At 43.4% G+C, this 26,865-nt stretch overlaps 2 protein-coding genes and 1 pseudogene across 2 annotated transcripts; all 3 read left to right on the top strand.

Annotated features, from left to right (window-relative positions):
* Nucleotides 1-66: 66 nt before the first annotated feature.
* syt14b (synaptotagmin XIVb) lies at nucleotides 67-26,598 on the top strand. The gene is made up of 12 exons (XM_021611348.3): nucleotides 67-190; nucleotides 2,209-2,259; nucleotides 5,862-6,008; nucleotides 9,249-9,401; nucleotides 9,508-9,761; nucleotides 13,859-14,029; nucleotides 18,956-19,129; nucleotides 19,233-19,325; nucleotides 22,235-22,412; nucleotides 22,608-22,664; nucleotides 23,791-23,906; nucleotides 23,988-26,598. The coding sequence occupies exons 1-12, from the start codon at nucleotides 67-69 to the stop codon at nucleotides 24,186-24,188; spliced, it is 1,719 nt and encodes a 572-aa protein (XP_021467023.3). The 3' UTR covers nucleotides 24,189-26,598.
* On the top strand, nucleotides 8,064-9,070 carry LOC149981492 (uncharacterized). The gene is made up of 3 exons (XM_090183175.1): nucleotides 8,064-8,079; nucleotides 8,257-8,824; nucleotides 9,043-9,070. The coding sequence occupies exons 1-3, from the start codon at nucleotides 8,064-8,066 to the stop codon at nucleotides 9,068-9,070; spliced, it is 612 nt and encodes a 203-aa protein (XP_090039301.1).
* Nucleotides 9,094-9,206, top strand: LOC118965648 (U2 spliceosomal RNA; annotated as a pseudogene).
* Nucleotides 26,599-26,865: the final 267 nt, after the last annotated feature.

Raw genomic sequence — 26,865 nt, 5'->3', positions numbered from 1 at the left:
TGAATTAAACGATTTATTGCAAATAACCTACTAGTTCATATTGCACCTACAGGTAGGCTACACTCAATGTACGGTGCTGATGAACAGCGTCAAACAATGCCCCCCTCCCTCAAACACAAGAATAACTTCTCCCGAGTTTTCACCCCCTCGTCTTGGACCAGTCCGAAACAGAACATCATGGCGATTGATGGTAAGTACACCGTTAACTTGCATGGGACATAGTTGGAATGCTTAGTGACAGTACCATTAATTCAGCAAGATAGATGTCTAGTAATGATATAGATGCACATTGCGTTGTCCCGTCAGCTTGGGCTGTAGGCAGCCTACATAGCGAGACGGGATGCTGAAGATTAGACGCAAGAGGCAATAGGGATGTTGCAGTACCTTCACCGGATGCGCGCGAAGTGGTGTTGAAGTGGACAGCGACCAATAACAAACACGTGACTCGGACATTACATTGTCTTTGCTTAGTCGTATGCGTGAGTGTATCGAAATCTTGATAGGCTACACAAATGCTTCTTTAGAAACAGGAGTAAGTGTTCAAGTGTATTATAAGATAATGGGATCAGAACTTTATGAGTGGTGCAGTCAGATCAATGCTGTCAATGGTAGCCTACCTGTCAGTTTGTATTTTTAAAGCTCGGAAAATGTCTAGATTGAAAACTGCATGCCTGCTTCTGGGCAATACTGCATGTCATACACATTTATGGGCTACTTGGTCACGTGTACTCACTAGCAGGTTGGTTGGTTGCGATCCCATCTCAGCATTGGAAGTGCGGCAGTCACACCTGGCAAATGTGGTGCTGTGAGATGGAAGAGGGAGGAGAGATTGTCAGCTGTCAGTTGGTGAATGTGCTGGTCCTTAGTCAATGCTCGTCTATACTTTACTGGTTATTGGTGTAAATACACAAAATGTTTCTAAATTACTTGGGCTATTGCTTTTTTTGTAACCTATATCCATTTTTTTGAGGCAGGCTTCGGCTCAACAGAAAATTGCGTTGAGAGCAAATAGGAAGCATTTTCTGCAAGCTACAGATATTGCCAGAAGATAGAAAAGCTTTGCCTATTTTCAAGTGCTTTTGGTTTTTACCTGACTTTTTTTGCTCGACGGCTGACGGCAAATATGGAAACGGAGAGCGATAGAAAAAGTAGTCACTACTGGTCATATAGGGCTACTGCCAAAGTAAAAACATAATTAATTTCTAAGCAGTAGCCTGTTTTGCACTCTTTGAGCAACCTCTTGTTTTTGTCCTCGATTTCCTTCTTCAATGTGGACTTCCCGTGTGTGCTCTGTCTCTGTAAACTCACACTCCATAGGGAGTATAGTACATATTCAGTAGTGAGAGGTTCGTTTGAGGGTCAAGAGCCTGAGCTACTATGCGACTAAGAACTATTGTACACTCTCTCTGTAGCCACTCAGAAAAGTAAGTCCTACACAACATAGTGCCAAGTATGTGTGTGTTGCATGAGTGCATGTGCCTATGTGTGTGTACTTTGCATGTGCCTGTGTGCGTGTTTGTGTATTTGTGTGTGTGTTTGTCTTTATTGTCCTATGAGTTTGTGAAGGTTGGGATACAGGGTTAAGAACATTGATCTATTTACAGTGCATTCAGAAAGTATTCACACCCCTGGACTTTTTACACATTTTGTTACGTTACAGCCTTATTCTAAAATTGATTAAATAAAACATTTTCCTCATCAATCTACACACAATACCCCATAATGAAAAAGCAAAAACAGGTTGTTCAATTTTTTTTGCAAATATATTCAAAGTAAAAATTAAAAATACCTTATTTACATAAGTATATACTTTATGGGGGTCTGAATATTTCTGAAAGCGCTGTATGTAAGTATACTCTGTGTTCTCTATTCTATTATACTTCTCAACGTTTAAATTCAACGGTTTAATGGACAGACACGTTTTTGTTCGATTTTAAACCCTTATTCATGTGTGATTCCTCACAGATAAGGAATTGAACCCTTTAGTGAATTCCCCCAGTGAAAGAGCTTCACATTATGTAATGGGACAGTGCCTTGATAAATCTAATTGAACGTACTTAAACACTTGATCACCCCATGAGATTAGTTGGCTCGAGTTAATTAGTGTGACATCTGCCTCAGTAGCCTGAGGAGGAGTCGACATAGGAGCTAGAGCAATTTCTTAACCCCTGACCCCTGACGCTCGTATCCCTTTACTTACCCCCTTAGGTGGTGGTGGGAGGAGCTGTGGGGTGCATGAGCTCATCTGTGCCAGACGAGGTAAGATCAGGGGGGTTGCTCTGTTTGTCTGTCTGTACTCTTACTGTACTCTATGCTTCCTTGACTGTCTGCTTGACTGTACTTGTATCCCCCTAAAAGCAGAGGGATGGCTCCATCAAAGCACTTGGCTATCTGTTTTGCTTGTTTATAACTTTTGAGTATAGAGGGCTACTCTATTGTTACACACTTCTAGAAGATTCGATATTTGTGTGTGACAGTGGAGGCTGGTGGGAGGAGCTATAGGAGGACGGGCTCATTGTAATGGCTGAAATGGAACGGAGTCAAACGTGGTTTCCATATGTTTGGTACCGTTCCATTGATTCCATTCCAGCCATTACAATGAGCCTGTCCTCCTATAGCTCCTCCCACCAGCCTCCACTGGTGTGTGAATCAAGTTTTAGACCTCTTCTCCAGAGAAGGCAATAGTAGTCATTATTTATTTACCACAGAGGTTTTGTTTCGTATGTGGGGGGCAACGTTTTCAGATTAACCAATTGCGTTTAAATATGCGTGCCCTACATTTCCTTAGTAGCCTCAAACACGCATGCAATGGCACTCTGATACTGGGTCCTGAAAAAGGATATTGCCATTGCTACCATGCTCAGCTAGTCGGGTGGCAGGTGGTCTAGCGGTTAGAGTGGTAGGCCAGTCCATGTGCCCTTGAGCAAAGCACTTAACCTTCATTTGCTCCAGGAGTGCTGGACTGCTATGACTGACCCTGTAAAACAACACATTTCGCTGCACTTACCTGGTGTATGTGACAATGAAACGTTTTTGTTTTATCTGAATATAAACAGCGAATTATGCAAAGAGGAAATACTAGAATAAATGTGGCAGTTCTCTTTTCTTGTCATCAGTGTTTCAATGTCATATCGTAGACTCTCTTTTTTCCATTTGGATTTTGTGGACAAACACGGTACACATTTGTCAGAGTAACTCGGCTGTTGACATATATTCCATTAGTGGAATGTCAAATGTTCATGGTCTTTTACTTTTAATGAGTGTTTTTATTTTTTTGTGTGTGAACAGAATATTGTGTCAGTTATCTGGAAAACAGATGTAGCCCTGAGGCTTGGGAGTTCAAGTTCACGTACTGTACAGCAGAACGCGCTTGTTGTTTTCTTTCTCTGATGCTCGGTTCATAGATTGCCCTTGGGGAAAACACAACACACACACACACATACACAAACACATGCACGTACTGTACATACGCACACACAAACACATGCATGCACGCACACACACACCCCTACCCATTCACATCCACCCATGCTCTCACACACACACACACACACACACACACACACACACACACACACACACACACACTCAGCTGCTTTGGAAACTCATCATACGAGCTCATCCCATCTGTCAGTATGAGATGAATAAGTCCAGTGTCCATGACTTCACTCACCATCAGCCTCTATTGCCTTATAACAGTAATCCTTAGTGAGTGCAGAGCGGGACAACAGCATCTCACTACGAGTGCTGATCTAGGATCAGCTCTCCCTGTCCATATAATCATATTCATTCATCCCTAAAAGGCATAACTGATCCTCTATCAGCACTCTGAGACTTTGTGAACACGGGCTCGGGTCAGGTTAGCATGGGGCTAGCTAATGGCTAACACTCCACCAGCATCTGTCAATGAGAGAGGCTTCCGGTTACTGCAGGTGTTTGAATTATTTAGGAGCAGTTGACATGCAAACAGCAGTAGCTTATGAAGTGTCACCACCGCACTCAGGTCAGGGACAGGGACATACAGCACAGGACAGTTAAGCCTGGCATTTGGACTTCAGGGTCACTTCAGGACCTAATTTGACTCAATTACCAGAATTGTCTTCAGTGAGAGAGGATAGGTACTGTAACTGTGTTGGGTGTTGAGAAGAATCAAGGAATTTTTTGACCAAACACGAAAGATCACCTCATGGTCTCGAAGCGTTGTTACAGCTTTTGGTTACGTTGGACTCAATGTAAGGATCATAACCCATTTTTTTTTTCTTTTTTTCTTTGTGTTAGACTCAATAATTGTATTGGATTACCACTAAGGGGAACAGCACAAAACACTGGTGTTTTGACAGAATGGAATAATTCACCATAGCCTAGGCGTGAAGCAATTGAGACACATACACAATCGAAAGCTGCTAGAATGGAGAAGGTGAGCTATGCATGTGGGTTATTGTTCTCTTATCTCTCCCTCTCTTTCACTCTTTCTGCTGAGCTTTGACTATCAGTCTATCCGTTTTGGGGAGGAGGAGGAGACAGGAGAAGCCACTACTTCTTGTCTGTTCTCAGGCTTCAGTGGCCTCTGCCTGTTGCCATGGTGAGAAGAAGAGATAGTCCACGAGAAGTAGTTCCTTCTAAACTCAGCCAGGGTTGGATGAATGGTGGACCTTTTCCTGTGGAGATGTAGTGTGAGCGAGAGCTGTAAGGCCTTCACTCCTCAGGCAATAGACATTTTCATATTGATGAACGTCCGCCCACGATACTCTGCCAATGACCCTTCAACGTTGCTGAATTATTCTCAGTGTTTCTGAATTGTTCTGTGGCAGTGAATGTGCATATCAAATCGAAATGGAGGCTCTCGTGGACTCTTGGTGTGTTTTCCGAGCTTTTCTGGCAGCTCTGTGTTATTTTTGTAATTGAACGCCCACTCATGCACCTGTGGCTATTCCATGGCCTGTATATTATCCATTAACTACCCTGTTTCCATAACGACGATTCTAACGACAACCCCAAAGTAATGGGAAAGATAAGCACCATATCATTTTCAGATCTTATTTAGTGCTATACTCTTTCCATTCATTTGGGGTTGAAGCGTTTAGATGGATCGACACAATTGATGGCGTGAGACGTGGATTCATCTTGACGTCTGGCAAACGTACATTTTTGACTGTAATATCCCTTGAAAGCTATTTGTGCTCTGTTTGTCCCGGTATCTGCTTAATCAGTGAAACTCAATGCCTCAGAGGTCTGTTAAAAATAACACATCGGGAAGAACAGTGGGATGCTGCTTAGTAACATGAGGTATTGTTGGCCTGAATAAGTGTCTGCTGAGCCTTTGAAGTGAAAAATGAATCACAAACTGAACTGTACCGTAATGGGGACGCTATCGGGTTTCTCAACTCATTCACAAACTGAACTGTATTGTAATGGGGAAGCTATCGGGTTTCTCAACTCATTCACAAACTGAACTGTACCATAATGGGGAAGCTATCGGGTTTCTCAACTCATTCACAAACTGAACTGTACCATAATGGGGAAGCTATCGGGTTTCTCAACTCATTCACAAACAGAACTGTACCATAATGGGGAAGCTATCGGGTTTCTCAACTCATTCACAAACTGAACTGTACCATAATGGGGAAGCTATCGGGTTTCTCAACTCATTCACAAACTGAACTGTACCGTAATGGGGAAGCTATCAAGCTGTCGGGTTTCTCCACTCATTCACTAGGGCGCATTCTCACACTGTCTCCTTCATTTGTCTCTGTTTGTCTTCTCCCCCTCTTCCTTTATGTCTATGTATGTTTGTCTCCCCTCTCTCTCTCTCTCTCTCTCTCTCTCTCTTGCTCTCTCTCGCTCTCTCTCTCTCTACTCAGTGTCTCCTGAGCTGCTAGGGGTCCTGTCCTCCATTGCAGCCTTCATGGGCCTGATGGCTCTCTTTTTTCTTTACCTCAGCAACAAGCTGTCTGTGGAGAGCACAAGCAACCTGTCATGTCTGGACGACTATAGGCCCGACCAGCAAGGTAAACACGTCAAGGTGTATAACATGCAAAGTCTGTAAACAGTTTGTTTATTGTTCAATGGGCCTGAGATCGTTTCTCGGACCAAGATTAAGCCTAGTTCTGGACTGAAAATAATATTTTTCTACAGACATTTTAGCAAATTTATTAAAAAGAAAAAACAGAAATATCTTATTTACCTAAGTATTAAGACCCTTTGCTATGAGACTCAAAATGGAGCTCAGGTGCATTCTGTTTACATTGATCATCCTTGACAGGTTTCTACAACTTGATTGGAGTTCACCAGTGGTAAATTCAATTGATTGGACATGATTTGGAATGGCACACACCTGTCTATATAAGGTCCCACAATTGACAGTGCATGTCAGAGCAAAAATGAATTGTCTGTAGAGCTCCGAGACAGGATTGTGTCGAGGCACAGATCTGGGGAATGGTACCAAAAAATATCTGCAGCATTGAAGATCCCCAACAACACAGTGGCCTCCATCATTCTTATATGAAAGAAGTTTGGAACCACCAAGACTCTTCCTAGAACTGAGCAATTGGGGGAGAAGAGCCTTGGTCAAGGAGGTAACCAAGAACCCAATGGTCACTCTGACAGAGCTCTAGAGTTCCTCTGTGGAGATGGGAGAACCTTCCAGAAGGACCAGAAACAAGAAGGACAACCAGAAACAAGATTCTCTGGTCTGATGAAACCAAGATTGAACTCTTTGGCCTGAATGCCAAGTGTCATATCTGGAGGAAACCTGACACCATCCCTACGGTGAAGCATGGTGGTGGCAGCATCATGCTGTGGGGATGTTTTTCAGTGGCAGGGTCTGGGAGACTAGTCAGGATCAACGCAAAGATGAACGGAGAAAAGTACAGAGTGATCCTTGATGAAAACCTGCTCCAGAGCGCTTAGGACCTATAGTCACTGCCAAAGGTGCTTCAACAAAGTATTGAGTAAAGGGTCTGAATACTTATGTAAATGTGTTACGGCTGTCGTCGAATTGAGACCAAGGTGCAGCGTGGAGGCGTACATTTTGAATTTATTTAAATTAACAACCCAAAAAAACAAGAAAGATAAACTACACGTAAATTAATGTAGCACTAAACCAGCATCTAAAAAAACCAAGATCCCACAACAGAAAGTGGGAAAAAGGGCTGCCTAAGTATGATCCCCAATCAGAGACAACGAAAGATAGCTGCCTCTGATTGGGAACCATACTCGGCCAAAAACAAAGAAATAGACAACATAGAATGCCCACCCCAAATCACACCCTGACCTAACCAAACAGAGAAATAAAATAAGGTCAGGCCGTAACAGTACCCATCCCCCCCCACGCTGATCCCTCGGTTTCTGTGGAACCGGACCGTGGATTGTCGCCGGAGACAATCTGGACTGCAGCTCGTCGCTGAAGACTCTGGACTGTGGACCGTCGCTGGACGCTCCGGACTGCGGACCGTCGCTGGAGGCTTCGGACCGGGGACCGTCGCTGGAGGCTTCGGACCGGGGACCGTCGCTGGAGGCTTCGGACCGGGGACCGTCGCTGGAGGCTTCGGACCGGGGACCGTCGCTGGAGGCTTCGGACCGGGGACCGTCGCTGGAGGCTTCGGACCGGGGACCGTCGCTACAGGCTCCGGGCCATGGATCATCACTGGAGGCACTGGGCTATGACAGCGCACTGGAGGCATAGTGCGTAGAGCCAGCGCAGGACACACTGGACCGTGGAGGCACACCGGAGGTCTGGAGCGCAGAGCTGGCACAACTCGTCCTGGCTGGATACCGTGCCCGGATACCGTGCCCCGTAGCCCGGCATGTGCGGGGAGCTGGAACAGGCCGCACTGGGTTGTGCTGGCGAACTGGGGATACCGTGCGTAGAGCTGGTGCAGGACAACCCGGGCCGAAGAGACGCACCGGAGGCCAGGAACGCTGAGCCGGCACAATCTCTCCTGGCTGAATGCCCACTCTAGCACGGCAACTGTGGGGAGCTTGCAGAGAGCGCTGGGGCTGCGCACCGAAGGCATGGTGAGCAGAACTGGATAACACAGTGCTTGACCAGTCACTCGCTCCGCATGGTAAATACGGGAAGTTGGCTCAGGTCTGAACCCTGACTCCGCCAATCTCCCCGTGTGCCCCCCCCAAAAAAAATTGGGGGCTGCCTCTCTGCCTCTCTCGAGCAAAATCAAGCGGCAGGCTTCAGAGGCCTGCTCAAGCCTAACAGACTACAGCGCCAAGCTTAACCAATCCAGTGACTATGGTTTGAAGTGACCGCAGAGGACTTTCTTCTAGCCCACTTGGAATGGGTGTGGAAAGGAGGCTGGCGAGCTGTAAAACCAGGGGAGAGTTCTGCGGGGGACAAGGAACCAGAAGACAAAAGGAAGAAGGAGGAGAAGGAGAAGAGGAAGGCGGAGAAGAAGGAGGAGGAGAGGCTGAAACAGGTGGACGAAAAGGAAAATAGCCATGGGGAGACCATCAAGGAAGAGCCTGAAGATATAGAAACCAGCTTGTCCCCTAAAGAGAACCACACTGCTTGTCAGGACTACGAGGGCCAGAAAGAGGACAAATCCAATGGGGTCCACCAGAGTGACGACCATAGCGATCCTCCACAGTCTCCTTGCCCTGAGGAAGAGTCGAGAGCATCCAAAACGAAAAAGAATGGGGAAGCCGAAGAAGAGGAGAACGAGGTGAGCCCTGAGGGAGACAGAGAGCAGAATGAGACTGAAGCCGCTGTATCTCCCGCTTCTGAGAGAAAGAAGAAAGAGCGTGACGCGAAGAATAAGAAGGGGAAAGGGAAGAAAGAGAACAAGAAGAAGAAGAAGATAAAGGTGAGAGGGTGTGCTGCTTCCCTCCAAATATCTCTCTGGATCTCTTCTACTCTTCATGTCTGTCTGTGACGTTAATTAACTGAAGTCATGGGTTCTAAAACTGAAAACAAATCCTATTTTGACAGTCATGGATGTATCCAAATACATCTGTCTGTAGCTGTCATGTTTACACTTTCACTTCTTTCTCTTCACAGATTTACCTATTTCTCTCAAATGAGTGTTGTAGATGTGATATCGTGGACACAGAGGAATAGCTTACCAGTTAGAAATATGATACTTCTCTTCTCTGTCGTTCGGCTAAGATCAAGTGTAGTATCCATTCTTATCAGTCTGCTATCTAATACATCCCCGAACTGGAGAACATGAAATACGTTTGTGGAAATACGATTGTGATGATGTACTATGATCTTGTGTGTGTATCTGTTTGTCCAGACCAGAGCTGCCCAGAACGTGGCTCTGAGGACGATAGTGAGGAGGACAGACCAGGGAGACACTCTGAATCCTCAGCCCAGCACAGAGCCTCAGTCTGGGATAACAGACAGAAACGCAACAGCGACCACAGCAGTGAAGCCTCCATTGGACAAAGTGAGAAACTCATTGATGTGACAACATACATGCAGGCACACATACACACACATCCGAGATGTTTACTAAGTCACAGATGAATCGTATCCATCACTCTGTTCCACAGCCAACAATATCCAGCGGATGAGACGGGGCTCCCCCCTCAACGAGAACCAGCCTCCCCCGTATCAGGACGAGGATAGACCGGTCCGGGTGTCTCTCTCGCGGTCGGAGGTAGGGGTTCTGGGGGAGTCGAACCCTGACGGCAATGGTACACGGCGCTCAAGCAAGGCCAGCGTTGACCAGGACACTGCGAGTTACCTCAACAAGGGCTATGATGAGGATGTACCTAGTGACAGCACTGCCGTCCTGGGACCAGAGGTGAGCTAGGACAAAGACACTCATGCACCAGACTGTTAGCATTTCCTATAGGACACTGTGTCACGCTAGCCGGGCATGCCGACACTACCTGAGCATGCTCACTGGCGTAGCACAAACTCCACAAGGTGGGGAGGGGGGGGGGGGAATACACATGTCTCTCAAAAAGTATAGAATAGCTGGAAATTAGCTCAGGGATTCTTGAAAGTCGGGACAATCCTTGTCTGGCAGGGAAACTATATTTTATTATGTTGCATTATTTGAGCTTAAAATGTACATTTAGGGGAATGTTATAAGGAAAATATTTTTGAAAGAATTTTCTAAATACTTTCGATATATACAGTATACACTACCGTTCAAAAGTTTGGGGTCACTTTGAAATGTCCTTGTTTTTGAAAGAAAAGCAAACATTTTTGTCCATTAAAATAACCTCAAATTTATCAGAAATACAGTGTAGACATTGTTAATGACTATTGGCTTTCTAGGCAGAGTTGCAAAGAAAAAGCCATATCTCAGCCTGGCAAATAAAAATAAAAGATTAAGATGGGCAAAAGAACACAAACACTGGACAGAGGAACTCTACCTAGAAGGCCAGCATCCCGGAGTCGCCTCTTCACTGTTGACGTTGAGACTGGTGTTTTGCGGGTACTATTTAATGAAGCTGCCAGTTGTGGAATTGTGAGGTGTCTGTTTCTAAAATTAGACACTCTAATGTACTTGTCCTCTTGCTCAGTTGTGCACCGGGGCCTCCCACTCCTCTTTCTATTCTGGTTAGAGCCAGTTTGCGCTGTTCTGTGAAGGGAGTAGTACACAGCGTTGTATGAGATCTTCAGTTTATTGGCAGTTTCTTGCATGGAATAGCCTTCATTTCTCAGAACAATAATAGACTGACGAGTTTCAGAAGAAAGCGCTTTGTTTCTGGCCATTTTGAGCCTGTAATCGAACCCACAAATGCTGATGCTCCAGATACTCAACTAGTCTAAAGAAGGCAAGTTTGATTGCTTCTTTAATCAGAACAACAGTTTTCAGCTGTGCTAGCATATTTGCAAAAGGGTTTTCCAAAGATCAATTTGCCTTTTAAAATTATAAACTTGGATTAGCTAACACAATGTGCCATTGGAACACAGGAGTGATGGTTACTGATAGTGGGCCTCTGTACGCCTATGTAGATATTCCATACAAAATCTGCCGTTTCCAGTTACAATAGTCATTATTTTAATGGACAAAACATGTACTTTTCTTTCAAAAACAAGAACATTTCTAAGTGAGCCCAAACATTTGAATGGTAGTGTGTGTGTGTGTGTGTGTATGTATGTGTATATATACACACACACATTTATACATAAAGTTGAAGTCGGAAGTTTACATAAACCTTAGCCAAATACATTTAAACTCAGTTTTTAACAATTCCTGACATTTAATCCTAGTAAAAATTGCCTGTCTTAGGTAAGTTAGGATCACTACTTTATTTTAAGAATGTGAAATGTCTGAATAATAGTAGAGAGAATTATTTATTTAATCTTATATTTCTTTCATCACATTCCAAGTGGGCCAGAAGTTTACATACACTCATTTCTACAAGCTTCCCACAATAAGTTGGGTGCATTTTGGCCCATTCCTCCTGACAGAGCTGGTGTAACTAAGTCAGGTTTGTAGGCCTCCTTGCTCACACACGCTTTTTCAGTTCTGCCCACAAATTTTCTATGGGATTGAGGTCAGGGCTTTGTGATCACCACTCCAATACCTTGACTTTGTTGTCCTTAAGCCATTTTTCCACAACTTTGGAAGTATGCTTGGGGTTATTGTCCATTTGGAAGACCTATTTGTGACCAAGCTTTAACTTCCTGACTTATGTCTTGAGATGTTGCTTCAATATATCCACATAATTTTCCCTCCTCACGATGCCATCTATTTTGTAAAGTGCACCAGTCCCTCCTGCAGCAAAGCACCCCCACAACATGATGCTGACACCCCCGTGCTTCACAGTTGGAATGGTGTTCTTCGACTTGCAAGCCTCCCCCTTTTTCCTCAAAACATAACAATGGTCATTATGGCCAAACAGTTCTATTTTTGTTTCATCAGACCAGAAGACATTTCTCCAGAAAGTACGATCTTTGTCCCCATGTGCAGTTGCAAACCTTAGTCTGGCTATTTTATGGCGGTTTTGGAGCAGTGGCTTCTTCCTTGCTGAGCGGCCTTTCAGATTATGTCGATATAGGACTCGTTTTACTGTGGATATACATACTTCACAAGGTCCTTTGCTGTTATTCTGGGATTAATTTACACTTTTCACACAAAAGTACGTTCATCTCTATGGGACAGAACGCGTCTCCTTCCTGAGCGATATGACGGCTGCGTGGTCCCATGGTGTTTATACTGGCGTACTATTGTTTGTATAGATGAACGTGGTACCTTCAGGCATTTGGAAATTTCTCCCAAGGCTGAACCAGACTTCTGGAGGTCTTCAGTTTTTTTTGCTGAGGTCTTGGCTGATTTCTTTTGATTGTCCCATGATGTCAAGCAAAGAGGCACTGAGTTTGAAGGTAGGCCTTGAAATACATCCACAGGTACACCTCCGATTTACCCAAATGATGTCAATTAGTCTATCAGAAGCTTCTAAAGCCATGACATAATTTTCTGGAATTTTCCAAGCTGTTTAAAGGCACAGTCAACTTAGTGAATGTAAACTTCTGACCCACTGGAATTGTGATACAGTGAATTATAAGTGAAATAATCTGTCTGTGAACAATTGTTGAAAAATGACTTGTGTCTTGCACAAAGTAGATGTCCTAACTGACTTGCCAAAACTATAGTTTGTGGAGTGGTTGAAAAAACGAGTTTTAATGACTCCAACCTAAGTGTATGTAGACTTCCGACTTCAACTGTATATATATACTCATATATATATATATATATATATATAAAAATGGCAATAATGAACATTTACTGAAAAATTATATCATGTAGTTTCTTTCAAAAGCCCTCTGTGACATTAAAAAATAATTTTCTCAAAACTATGATTCATAAAAGATGTGTGGAGATTTGGTCAGATTTGTAAAAAATCCGGAAAGAGCAGGATCAGTTATCGTAAGGACCCCTTATTCATGTCCTCATTACATGCAGTGCAACATGACCACTCATGGTCTGTAAAGTAAAGGTTTTATTGGGATTCCACATTTTACAAGTGTTTGTATTTAACTTTTATTTGTAGAGGCAAAAATCTGTTTTGAGAATCTGTTGTCAACTCCGTAAGTGGCTTGTCAACTATGTCACTGATGGCTAACCCCTCAATATCATGAAAAAAATATTTCTATCACTGTTCTTCAGCATATGCTCAAACAATGGAAGCATTTGCTGTGCTAGACCTGTTTAATTAATCATTTTTTAAAAATGTTTTAAATCTAGAAAAAGATGCCAAAATGCTTAAGAAATTTGCCCTGGTGCTTTTAATAGTGCTATAAAACAAAAATGAGTTTGGAGATTTGTATGACATATTTGATCAAGGCCTGTAAACACTTGCTGGTGAAATGCCTTTCATAGTGTCTGACGGAGTTGACAGAAATCCATATAGTTGCATTTTATGAGAAATAACATGGTGTGAAAGCTAACACTTTGATCTATCAAAATATGTATTTCACATTTTGTTAATATTAAGACAAATATGTGTGGAAGATTATCCTGTCTTTCCAGAATCGCTTAGCTTGCTTGTACCTTGTGGTTTTATGCATTAAAATTAATCTTATCATTCTCTCTCTCTCTCCCTCTCCCTCTCTCCCTCTCTCTTCCCCCTCTCTCTCTCTCTCTCTCTCCCCCTCTCTCTCTCTATCTCTCTCCCTTCCCCCTCTCTCTCTCCCCCCTCTCTCTCTCTCCCCCTCTCTCTCTCCTCTCCCCCCCCCTCTCTCTCTCCCCCCCTCTCCCTCTCTCTCTCTCTCTCTCACAAGATGGTTCACCATCCCATCTGCCCTTCACCCAGTGCTCTAAGGGACTATATCTACCCTCACTCTGTGATGTCATAGATGAGGACTGACTAACCGAATCATGCATTAAAATGCATATGTTCATTATCTCTCTCCCTCTCACCCCTTCCCCCTCACTCACAGGATGGTTCACCCTCCCAGCTCCCCGGTGGCTATGAGCCCGAGCCACTGGCTAAGTACGGCACGCTGGACGTGGCCTTCGAGTATGACTCGGGCAAGCAACACCTCGCCGTCACTGTCACTGCGGCAACCGACATCCCCGTGCTCAAACAGACAGGCAACATCGCGTGGCAGGTGAAAACACTTTACTGTTGTACTTGTCTTACTTGCTCTCACACGTAAACATATTTTCTCACGAGCACTGATTTTGCTACTAGCGTTTATTTTCCAAGAAAGTTTTACTTGCAATGATTGTGATATGTGATTGTACCTACTACCTTAGTTGCCAGCACTGACTGCAAGTCATCCTGGATGAGAGCATCTGCTTCAGCTTAAGTTGCGGTGAATTATACAAAAAGAGAGATAATACATTAGAAGACATTATGAAGGCTCATGCATGCCTACAGCAAGCTATAACGCATTCTACCAAACTCTCCTCCTGGAGATCTACCACCTGTAGGTTTTTACTCCAACCTTAATTTAGAACACCTTATTCTACTTGTTAGCCGTTCACCAAGACCTAAATAGCTGAATCAGGTATGTTAGGTGAGGTTTGGACTGGAAACCTGCAGGACGATAGTTCTCCAGGAAGAGGTTTGGGCAGCTCTGCTTTAAGTAAAGTGCTACCCACAGTGCATTCGGAAAGTATTCAGACCCCTGGATTTTTTCCACATTTTGTGACGTTACAGCCTTATTCTAGAATTGATTCAATAAAAACATTTCCTCATCAATCTACACACAATGCCCCATAATGACAAAGCAAAAACAGTTTTTTTTAAATGTTGTGAACTTATATTAAAAAACAAACAGAAATACCTTATTTACATAAGTATTCAGACCTTTTGCTATGTGACTCAAAATTAAGCGAAGCTGCATCCTGTTTCCATTGATCATCCATGATGTTTCTACAACTTGACTGGAGTCCACCTGAGGTAAATTCAATTGATTGGAAATTATTTGGAAAGGCACACACCTGTCTATATAAAGGTCCCACGGTTCACAGTGCATGTCAGAGCAAAAACAAAGCCATGAGGTCAAAGGAATTGTCCGTAGAGCTCCGAGACAGGATTGTGTCGAGGCACAGATCTGGGGAAGGTGCCAAAAGATTTCTGCAGCATTGAAGGTCCCCAAGAACATAGTGGCCTTCAACATTCTTAAATGCAAGACGTTTGGAACCACCAAGACTCTTCCTAGAGCTGGCTACCTGGCCAAACTGTGCAATCAGGGGAGAAGGACCTTTGTCAAGGAGGTGACCAATAACCCGATGGTCACTCTGATAGAGCTCCAGTTTATCTGTGGAGATGGGAGAACCTTCCAGAAGAACAACTATCTCTGCAGAACTCCACCAATCAGGCCTTTATGGTACAAATCAAATAAAATTTTATTTGTCACATACACATGGTTAGCAGATGTTAATGCGAGTGTAGCGAAATGCTTGTGCTTCTAGTTCCGACAATGCAGTAATAACCAACAAGTAATCTAACTAACAATTCCAAAACTACTGTCTTGTACACAGTGTAAGGGGATAAAGAATATGTACATAAGGATATATGAATGAGTGATGGTACAGAGCAGCATAGGCAAGATACAGTAGATGGTATCGAGTACAGTATATACATATGAGATGAGTATGTAAACAAAGTGGCATAGTTAAAGTGGCTAGTGATACATGTATTACATAAGGATACAGTCGATGATATAGAGTACAGTATATACGTATACATATGAGATGAATAATGTAGTGTAAGTAACATTATATAAGGTAGCATTGTTTAAAGTGGCTAGTGATATATTTACATCATTTCCCATCAATTCCCATTATTAAAGTGGCTGGAGTTGAGTCAGTGTCAGTGTGTTGGCAGCAGCCACTCAATGTTAGTGGTGGCTGTTTAACAGTCTGATGGCCTTGAGATAGAAGCTGTTTTTCAGTCTCTCGGTCCCAGCTTTGATGCACCTGTACTGACCTCGTCTTCTGGATGATAGCGGGGTGAACAGGCAGTGGCTCGGGTGGTTGATGTCCTTGATGATCTTTATGGCCTTTCTGTAACATCGGGTGGTGTAGGTGTCCTGGAGGGCAGGTAGTTTGCCCCCGGTGATGCGTTGTGCAGACCTCACTACCCTCTGGAGAGCCTTACGGTTGAGGGCGGAGCAGTTGCCGTACCAGGCGGTGATACAGCCCGCCAGGATGCTCTCGATTGTGCATCTGTAGAAGTTTGTGAGTGCTTTTGTCACCAAAAGCACTCACAAACTTCTACAGATGCACAATCGAGAGCATCAAGCCAAATTTCTTCAGCCTCCTGAGGTTGAAGAGGCGCTGCTGCTCCTTCTTCACAATGCTGTCTGTGTGAGTGGACCAATTCAGTTTGTCTGTGATGTGTATGCCGAGGTACTTAAAACTTGCTACCCTCTCCACTACTGTTCCATCGATGTGGATAGGGGGGTGTTCCCTCTGCTGTTTCCTGAAGTCCACAATCATCTCCTTAGTTTTGTTGACGTTGATTGTGAGGTTATTTTCCTGACACCACACTCCGAGGGCCCTCACCTCCTCCCTGTAGGCCGTCTCGTCGTTGCTGGTAATCAAGCCTACCACTGTTGTGTCGTCCGCAAACTTGATGATTGAGTTGGAGGCGTGCGTGGCCACGCAGTCGTGGGTGAACAGGGAGTACAGGAGAGGGCTCAGAACGCACCCTTGTGGGGCTTTCTTGGGAACAGGAACAATGGTGGCCCTCTTGAAGCATGTGGGAACAGCAGACTGGTATAGGGATTGATTGAATATGTCCGTAAACACACCGGCCAGCTGGTCTGCGCATGCTCTGAGGGCGCGGCTGGGGATGCCGTCTGGGCCTGCAGCCTTGCGAGGGTTAACACGTTTAAATGTTTTACTCACCTCGGCTGCAGTGAAGGAGAGACCGCATGTTTTCGTTGCAGGCCGTGTCAGTGGCACTGTATTGTCCTCAAAGCGGGCAAAAAAGTTATTTAGTCTGCCTGGGTGGCCAGATGTAAACCACTCCTCAGTAAAAGGCACTTGACAGCCCGCTTGCAGTTTGCCAAAAGGCACCTAAAGACTCTCAGACTATGAGAAACAAGATTCTCTGCTCTGATGAAACCAAGATTGAACTCTTTGGCCTGAATGCCAAGCGTCATGTCTGGAGGAAACCTGGCACCATCCCTACGGTGATTCATGGGGGTGGCAGCATCATGCTGTGGGGATGTTTTTCAGTGGCAGGGACTGGGAAACTAGTCAGGATCGAGGGAAAGATGAACGGAGCAAAGTACAGAGAGATCCTTGGTGAAAACCTGCTCCAGAACACTGTTGTGTCTGTGACTATCATTAATGTGAAGACTGTTATTATATCAAATCAATTCTCTATGTGTAGTTATTATTATTATAATGTGATTTAAAGTACTCATGTATACTTTAATTAACTAAGAAGTTCGGGCACAATGGGAAAATTTTTGTAGTATCTCTATTTCCCGAATCAACTCTCCGATATATTCATAACAAAACAGTTGCTTATTAATGAATTGTACCTCATCAGTTCTCATTACTGAACGTTGTAATCCCTTGGATATCTGCACGAACCCTAGCATAAATTATGAATCAGCGATATACAAATTGGCTTAATTATTTATTTACTAACTAACTAATCAAATCACAGAAAAACATGAAAACACACACAATTAGTTCATACTGCATGATACAAAGAAAAAGTCCCTAGCGGACAAAACCGATATGACGGCTTGGTAGACAATGGAAAGGGGGTGTGGACCACTCAAGAGCATGAAACTCATTGCTGATAACTACACTCATAGAAATTGCTAATACTTTACATGAACGACCACTCATTGGAAAAATTTGGAAGCAATTTACATATTTACGAGCGTATGTCTTGTCTCTCTCTGGGGTCGCCGGTCCATCTGCTGGAGAGAGTTGACAGAATATTCTCTGGTTGTGTTCCCCAGAACTCGGTCTGTCGTAGTTGTTATAATGGATACTTCAGAGTCCCATTCGGAAATCGTTTTTTTATCAGACTCGTTTTACCAAACTAAAGTATTTAAACAGCTGCATTCTGAATAATTATTCTTTAGTTTGTAGATTTCTTTGCCATTTCAACGTGGGAATGATCTCCACGTTCTCTGGTCTTGTCCTCTGGTAGAGTTGTAGTTTAAACCACTTCACACACCAGCGTCACCAGGCATGTTTTGGTCTTAGGAATTCTACCGTTTGCAACCTTAGCTTACACCGTGGTGTGCGTGGTCTACTGTGAATTGTGCCACAGGGGCTTTTATTCTTGAGTAGAAAAGGGCCGTCTCATCATGTTTGTGCCCACTTGGGCATGGCTACTGACTGTGCATAAGTTACCATAAAACAACCAATTCTCATTTAGAAGACTATATCACATTATCTTTCCAAAAGTATTATTTTACTTATTCATCCATCTTATACAACATTCAGAAGTAAACCTGACGGGGGGCCACAATATACACCCAAAAGACCACATCGTGACAGCACTCAGGACCTCAGACTGGGCTGAAGGTTCAACTTCCAACAGGACAACGACCCTAAGCACACAGCAAAGACGACGCAGGAGTGGCTTCGGGGACAAGTCTCTGAATGTCCTTGAGTGGCCCGGCCAGAGCCCGGACTTGAACCCGATCGAACATCTCTGGAGTAACCTGAAAATAGCTGTGCAGCAACACTCCCCATCAAACCTGACAGAGCTTGACAGGATCTGCAGTAAAGAATGGGAGAAACTCCCCAAATACAGGTGGCCAAGCTTGTAGCGTCATACTCAAGACTGTAATTGCTGCCAAAGTTGCTTCAACAAAGTACTGAGGAAAGGGTCTAAATACTTATGTAAATGTGATATTTAAGTTATTTTTCTTTTTATACATTTGCAAACATTTCTAAAACCCTGTTTTTGCTTTGTCATTATGAGGTATTGTGTGTAGATTGATGAGGGGGAAATAACAATTGAATCTATTTTCGAATACGGAAATAACGTAACAATGTGTAAAAAGTCAAGGGGTCTGAAAACTTTCCGAATGCACTGTATGTAGGTACACCTGGTATTACTGCCCACTAAGAAGCAGCGGGCCAAGACGGGGGTGCAGAGGGGGCCGTGCCCAGTGTTCACAGAGACCTTCCGCTTCTCCCGGGTGGAGCAGGAGGCACTGGCGGACCACGCCGTCCGGTTCCGCCTCTACAGCGTCAGGAGGATGAAGAAGGAGAAGGTTTGGGGGAAAAAACAAGCATGTATGCAATAATTATTGTAAGTCACTTTGGATAAAAGCATCTGCTAAATGGCATATCTTATTATATTATTATTTATGTTAGGTGTTGGGCGAGAAGGTTTTCTATTTGACTAAACTCAACCTGCAGGGCAAGATGGCGCTGCCCGTTACACTGGAGCCTGGCACTGCACTAATGGTGAGTGACTGCGAAGATAGGGGTAAAAAGGGGTGTGTGTATGTTTGTTTTACTATACTTGTGAGGACCAGAAAAGAATTCGGACAAGTGAGGACATTTGTCCGGTCCTAAAAAAGGAAAAGGATTAGGTTTAGGAGTTAGGGTTAGGTTAGGTTTAGGGAAAATAGGATTTTGAATGGGCATCAATTGTTGGTCCCCCATTTAGTGTAGTAATACACAACTGTGTGTCTGTGTATGTGGGTGGTAGAGGTCTGTTTGTGCAATTTCTTGCCAATAAGAAGTAACCTGATTTGTATGATGTCCACTTAGATAAATTATCTTGGCATTTTTCCTATTTTGTTGCCTTACAACCTGGAATTAAAATAGATTTTTTGGGGGGGTTGTATCATTTGATTTACACAACATGCCTACCACTTAGAGGATGCAAAATAATTTTTATTGTGAAACAAACAAGGAATGAAACAGAAAACAGAAACCTTGAGTGTGCATAACTATTCACCCCCCCAAAGTCATTACTTTGTAGAGCCACCTTTTGCAGCAATTACAGCTGCAAGTCTCTTGGGGGATGTCTCTATAAGATTGGCACATATAGCCACTGACATTTTTGCCCATTCTTCAAGGCAAAACTGCTCCAGCTCCTTCAAGTTGGATGGGTTCTCAATTGGATTGAGGTCTGGGCTTTGACTTGGCCATTCCAAGACATTTAAATGTTTCAACCTTAAACCAACCGAGTGTTGCTTTAGCAGTATTCATAGGATCATTGTCCTGCTGGAAGGTGAACCTCCGTCCCAGTCTCAAATCTCTGGAAGACTGAAACAGGTTTCCCTCAAGAATTTCCCTGTATTTAGCACCATCCATCATTCCTTCAATTCTGACCAGTTTACCAGTCCCTGCTGATGAAAAACATCCCCACAGCATGATGCTGCCACTACCATGCTTCACTGTGGGAATGATGAGAGGTGTTGGGTTTGCACCAGACATGGCATCTTCCTTGATGGCCAGGAAACTCAATTTTAGTCTCATCTGACCAGAGTACCTTCCATATGTTTGGGGAGTCTCCCACATGCCATTTGGCAAACACCAAACATATTTCCTTATTTTTTTCTTTAAGCAATGGCTTTTTTTCTGGCCACTCTTCCGTTAAGCCCAGCTCTGTGGAGTGTACGGTTTAACGTGGTCCTATGGACAGATACTCCAATCTCCGTTGTGGAGCTTTGCAGCTCCTTCAGGGTTATCTTTGGTCTCTTTGTTTTCTCTCTGATTAATGCCCTCCTTGCCTGGTCTGTAAGTTTTGGTGGGCATCCCTCTCTTGGCAGGTCTGTTGTGGTGCCATATTCTTTCCATTTTTTAAAATAATGGATTTAATGGTGCTCTGTGGGATGTTCAAAGTTTCTGATATTTTTTTATAACCCAACCCTGATCTGTACTTCTCCACAACTTTGTCCCTGACCTGTTTGGAAAGCTCCTTGGTCTTCATGGTTTCGCTTGCTTGGTGGTGCCCCTTGCTTAGTGGTGTTGCAGACTCTGGGGCATTTCAGAACAGGTGTGTGTGTGTGTGTATATATATATGATATATATGCGCACACATACATACACTGAGATCACGTGACACTTAAATAATGTCCACCTGTGTACAATCTAACTAATTGTGACTTCTGAAGGTAATTGGTTGCACCAGACCTTATTTAGGTGCTTCATAGCAAAGGGGGTGAATACATATTTTCACCACTTTTCCATTTTATTTTTTAGAGTTTTTTGAAACAAGTTATTTTTTCACTTCACCAATTTGTACTATTTTGTGTATGTCCATGACATGAAATCCAAATAAAAATCTATTTAAATTACATGTTGTAATGCAACAAAATAGGAAAAACACCAAGGGGGATGAATACTTTTGCAAGGCACTGTTTAATGGTACAGTAACTCGTAGACTAACCTCGTCCCCAGCTTCCAATTGCTGGCGCATGGAGCCTGGTGACAGTGTGGGACTGTTTGGGACTTAGTGGGTGTGGATTTACTGAGTGACATGATACATTCAAATTCTGAGCAACTCACACGACTATGAAGCGTGGTTCCAAATCGAGGCGGCAAAGTGTGTGTTATGGTGCACCACGGAAATAATTCCCTGGAACCTAAGGTAGTAGGAACACAAAACATATTTTAGCTGGCTATACGAACCTACCATCTAAACTTTTCGTAATCATGGTCGGATTACCGACCGGGGCCCCCATTGATTTTGTTAGTTACGCTCACTCAGATATCATATTAAAACATGTCTGCAAACATTTCTCTCCACCCTATGGTAAAATGTGTAGAATTGCATGAAATTAGCTGTAAAACTGCAAAGTTTTGCCCCATGGCAAGTAGAGTAGAATTGCATAAAATGTGTAATAAAATTAGTAAATCTTCTCTTCGCTCCATAGCAAAATGTGTACCATTGCAGCAAACGTTCTTTAAAACTGCAACATTTTCTCTACACCCCATGGCAAAATGTGTAGAATTGCAGGAAATTATTTCTAAAACTTTTTTCTCTCCTGTCAAGAGAGAGGCTGCTAAAATGTTTTGCTCGCAAGGCTAAGGCCAGCTCTGACTGCATGTGTGGGTATGGATGTGGGTACACTGACCGGCGAGCCACTGCGGCTTCTCATGATGAGTTTCGATTGTTTGTTTGCTCCCACCCATCAAAGTTGCCCATCTACACTCAAAGGTGATGGACTAAGAGATCAGCCAATTAAAACCAGCGGTTGTTTTGTGCTCTCCTGTGGCGCTTGAAAACCAGACGAGAGAGCCGGCTGCTTTAGACAAAGCATAGTCTCACCCAATCCAAGCCATTCAGTTGCATTGTACTAATTCCTACCTGCCTCTAACTCTGCATGTGGTGTTGTCCATCCTCTCCTTTCTCCCTACAGGGCTGTGGGTCGTTGGTGAGTGTGTCCCGTAGTGCAGGGGCTCTATCCTACCGTTCCACCGGGGACTCCTCCCCAGAAATTCTACTGGGCCTCATCTACAACGCCACCACTGGTAGGCTCTCTGCAGAGGTCATCCAGGGCAGCCACTTCAAAAACACAGCCTCAGACAAACCTCCCAGTGAGTGGACAAATAACACGTGTCTATTTTCCTGTTGTGTCTTTGATAATGTTTTGGAGTAGTTGGGTAGCTTAGCATTCAAATCCATAGAACCAAATACCTGTCCTTATTCCTATGTTTGTGTCTACCAGCCATTTACTTCAGTCGTCATACGGTCTTCTCTCTTCTTTCCTCCCTCTGTGTGGTGTCCCCCAGGTGGTCTGTTCTGTTGTATGAAACAGTTCATCGGGGGACAACTTTACATCATGAGAGGTGAGCCCACTGTTATCAATCCACGTACCTCTATCTATACCAGAGTCACTGTCTGTTCCTCTCTGGGTCTACTGATAATGTTGGGAAAGGGGGATACCTAGTTGTCAGTTGTACAACTGAAATGTGTCTTCCGCATTTAACCCAATCCCTCTACATATTGTATCGTGAAAAAGAACCCCCAAAAATGGCTGGTATCAAAAAGCAATTTGTATTCTATTGTGGGTCAACACAATTTTTATTTTACTAGGTTAGTCTCGTTGAGATTAACAATCACTTTTACAAGAGACCTGGCCAAAATACCAGCACACAAAGTTGCAGATGCATTTTCAACATAAAACAACGCAACACAGTTTAAAAACATGAATTTACACATTGAACAGCAAGATGTAGTGGGAAAGCGTGGTGCGACTAGGGGTCAAAACAAACCCCCCTCACACACACACACACACTTTATTTTCCATCGTAGTGTTTAACCTAGCTTTAAACCCATTTAAAGGGACGGGCTCCTGTTATTTCACGACCCTTTGAAGCTCCTTCCAGGTCAAAGAGGCAGAGAACTGGAAAGCTTTTTACCATAGCTCTGTACGGCCTGAGGCACAATCAACAAAACACAGTCAAGTGAGCGCAGGCAATAGTTTGTCTGTCGGACAATGTAGTTACGTAGCACAAGTAAAATGGTAGCTGGCTATATATATCTATATATATATATATATATATATCTATATCTATATATATATATATATCTATATATATATATCTATCTCTATCTATCTATCTATATATATCTATCTATCTATCTATATATATATATATAAACCTACCAATGATTCAATCTCAGAAGAGCTAAGGAGTTCCAGCCCACTCTCACAGAGCGTACAGTGATGAGTGAGGGCTTTGGAGTTAGTAACAAACTTCAGCGCCCCATGGTACACAGTCCAGCATATGTACTGATGCCACATACAAGATATCACCAGAATCACTTACAGGCACGAAACAATGGAATTACAATAGACTATACATGACTTGAAGATCTTCTTCTGCAATACGCCATTTTGTATTATTCTCCACTAGATGGCAGCCTCTCACCATCGTCCTCCTCCCTCCTTTTTCTCCCTCCCTTCCCCAGACACCTATGTGAAGCTGACCATGCTCGACTCCAAGGGCAAGGAGATGTCCAAGTGCAAGACGTCAGTTTGCCGCGGCCAGCCCAACCCCACTTACAAGGAGACCTTTGTCTTCCAGGTGAGGGAGGGAAGAGATATAAAATAATACATTTTGCATACATGGACCCTGTTACAACCCACCCCATCTCTCGTCTTCCAGGTGGCCCTCTTCCAGCTGTCCGAGGTCTCCCTGGTGGTGTCCGTGTACAGCCGGAGGAGCAGCATGAAGGCCAGGGAGAGGGTGGGCTGGGTGTCCCTGGGGCTCAACAGCACCGGAGAGGAACAGCAGGCCCACTGGAGCCAGATGAAGGAGGCCGGGGGACAGCAGGTGTGCAACTGGCACGCGCTCTTGGAATCTTGAGCAGGTCTTTATGAGAATCACAAGATTTCATCTCGGTGACACAGGAGGAGAAATACAGAGCCAGAGGAAGATTATAGGGTATCTTGATCTCGGTGTTGAAAGGGGATTGGTTCCTTGACCTTCCGTCAGAGATGCAGACGAGGAACCATCTACCAATGCTATGCATATGAACCTGGAATGGGATGTGTGTGAGGGTGCAGCGCTATGAGAGGCACGTGGATTCCACATGGAGTCGCTGTTCATTAAGTGCTGCTTTAAATACCCTTTAATATGTAAAAGAGCCACTTGACCTGAGAAAGACTGACTGGTTCTAAGCAATGACTTCCTGCTCCTGTCAGACTGATCTTTTAATACAACAGCTGATAAACCTCAGTTATGAACTGGTCCTGAAATGGACGAAACTGCTACTGAAATGAACACAGCGGGTCCTGATCCAGTCTCTGATTGATGCCAATTTTGTGTAATTCATTTCCCATATTCTGGTCCATAATAATATTTTTTGCATGCAATTGTTTACAGAAGATGATCAAAATACGACCATACATATCTCGTACAATGGACCATTTTCATCCTGAACCGAGGACCAAAGAGTGTGTGGAAGAACAACGACCAAAACAAGCCAGCCCCCTCACATTCTTCTGGAGTTGTACTGGCCATAGAAATAGAATTACAAGAAGGGGAAAAGCCCCTCAGACCACTGCAATTTAAATGACACAATCATGGATTCACTCAATATGGCCGAAATGTTAATTCTATTTCTAATGGTACTGACTTCTAATAACACCAGCATCAGTCATTTCTCAAAAGACGCTCACAGCCATTGGTAACAGGGATGTTACCATGACTGTTAAAGCCAGCTGGGCCTGTTATGTGCTGTAACAACTATGCTAACAAGCTATGCTTATTTTTACACTTTGTTACATTCACGTGACATTATGCAACATCCATTTGACTGATTTGTCATTTTTATTTTTGGGGTTTCTTTTGACAGCCGTTTCATCTCCCGTTGTAATGAGTGTATTATCTTGTGTGCATGTGTTCAAGAACACAAAATACAAAGTACATCTTCAGAATCACATTTAGCATCATTTGAGAATTTTTGTGGCTCACTGAATCAGACAACTCTGTAGCCAACACCATCCTTATAAAAGTCCCATCATCTTTCGTGTGGAAGCTACAGTGCCTTCAGAAAGTTCACACCCCTTTTTCCACATTTTGTTGTTACAGCCTGAATATTAAATAGATTTTTTTGTCACTGGCCTACACACAATACCCCATAATGTCAGTGGAAATTGTAAAAAAAATAAAAATAGAAAAATGACTGAAATATCTTGAGTCAATAAGTATTCAATCCCTTTATGGCAAGCCTAAAACTGTTCAGGAGTACATTTGTGCTTAACAAGTCACGTGTGTAATAATAGTGTAACATTTTTTTAATGACTACCTCATCTCTGTACCCCACACTTGCAAAGAAGGGCACCTTTTGGTAGACAATAATTGAATATCCCTCTGATCATGGTGAAGTTATGAATTACACTTTGGATGGTGTATCAATACACCCAGTCACTAAAGATACAGGCGTCCTTCCTAACTCAGTTGCCGGAGAGGAAGGAAACAGCACAGGGATTTCACAATGAGGCCAATGGTGACTTTAAAACAGTTACAGAGTTGAATGGCTGTGATAGGAGAAAACTGAGGATGGATCAACAACATTGTAGTTACTCCACAATACTAACTTAAATGACAGAGTGAAAAGAAGAAACGCCTGTACATATTCAAAAACATGCATCCTGTTTGCAACAAGGCACTAAAGTAATACTGCAAAAAAAATTCCAAAGCAATGAACTTTTTGTCCTGAATACAAAGCGTTAGGTTTGGGGAAAATCACTTTACTGAGTACCACTCTCCATATTTTCAAGCTCAATGGTGGCTGCATCATGTTATGGGTATGCTTGTAATCAATAAGGACCGGGGAGGTTTCCGGAATGGAACGAAGCACAGGCAAAAATCCTAGAGGAAAACCTGGTTCAGTCTGCTTCACCATTCAGCAGGACAATAACCTAAAACACAAAGCCAAATCTACACTGGAGTTGCTTACCAAGAAGACGGTGAATGTCCCTGAGTGGCCAAGTTACAGTTTTGAATCTACTTGAAAATCTGACAAGACCTGAAATTGGTTGTCTAGAAATGGTCAATAACCAATGTGACAGAGCTTGAAGACTTTTTAAAAGAATAATGGGTAAACGTTGCACAATCCTGGTGTGGAAAGCTCTTAAGAGATTTACCCATAAAGACTCAGCTGTAATCGCTGCCAAAGGTTCTTCTACAAAGTATTGACTCGGGTGTGAATACTTATGTAAATGAGATATTTCTGTATTTCATTTTCAATAAATGTACAAAAATGTCAAAATACATGTTTTCACTTTGTCATTATGGGGGTATTGTGTGTAGGTGGGCGAGAAAATATAGATTTAATTCAGCCACACTACAGTATGCTCTTCCATAGAAATATAACGACTAGATTATATTTCTATGTAGAGAATCACTGGTGAAACAGAGCATTATGGGTACTGAAGTTATGCTACAAAAGGTGTACAGTATGACAAGCAGGATTCCACAGAGTGTGTCATGCTGACTCTGAAGCAGGCCTGGAACACAGGGTCTATTTCACATTTCA

This window comes from Oncorhynchus mykiss, chromosome 8 (assembly GCF_057628025.1).
Source record: "Oncorhynchus mykiss isolate SJ-2025 chromosome 8, ASM5762802v1, whole genome shotgun sequence".
NCBI lineage: Eukaryota > Metazoa > Chordata > Actinopteri > Salmoniformes > Salmonidae > Oncorhynchus > Oncorhynchus mykiss.
This window is presented reverse-complemented; position numbering and strand designations above follow the sequence as displayed.

Bases quoted from the DNA above. Each gene is read 5' to 3' on its own strand.
- LOC149981492 (XM_090183175.1), top strand. The intron at 8,825-9,042 runs GTGTGCTGCTTC...TGAGTGTTGTAG, and splicing joins AAGAAGATAAAGGTGAGAGG to ATGTGATATCGTGGACACAG.
- syt14b (XM_021611348.3), top strand. From the start codon at position 67: ATGTACGGTGCTGATGAACAGCGTCAAACAATGCCCCCCTCCCTCAAA. The intron at 6,009-9,248 runs GTAAACACGTCA...CTGTTTGTCCAG, and splicing joins CTATAGGCCCGACCAGCAAG to ACCAGAGCTGCCCAGAACGT. The intron at 19,326-22,234 runs GTGAGTGACTGC...TTCTCCCTACAG, and splicing joins AGCCTGGCACTGCACTAATG to GGCTGTGGGTCGTTGGTGAG.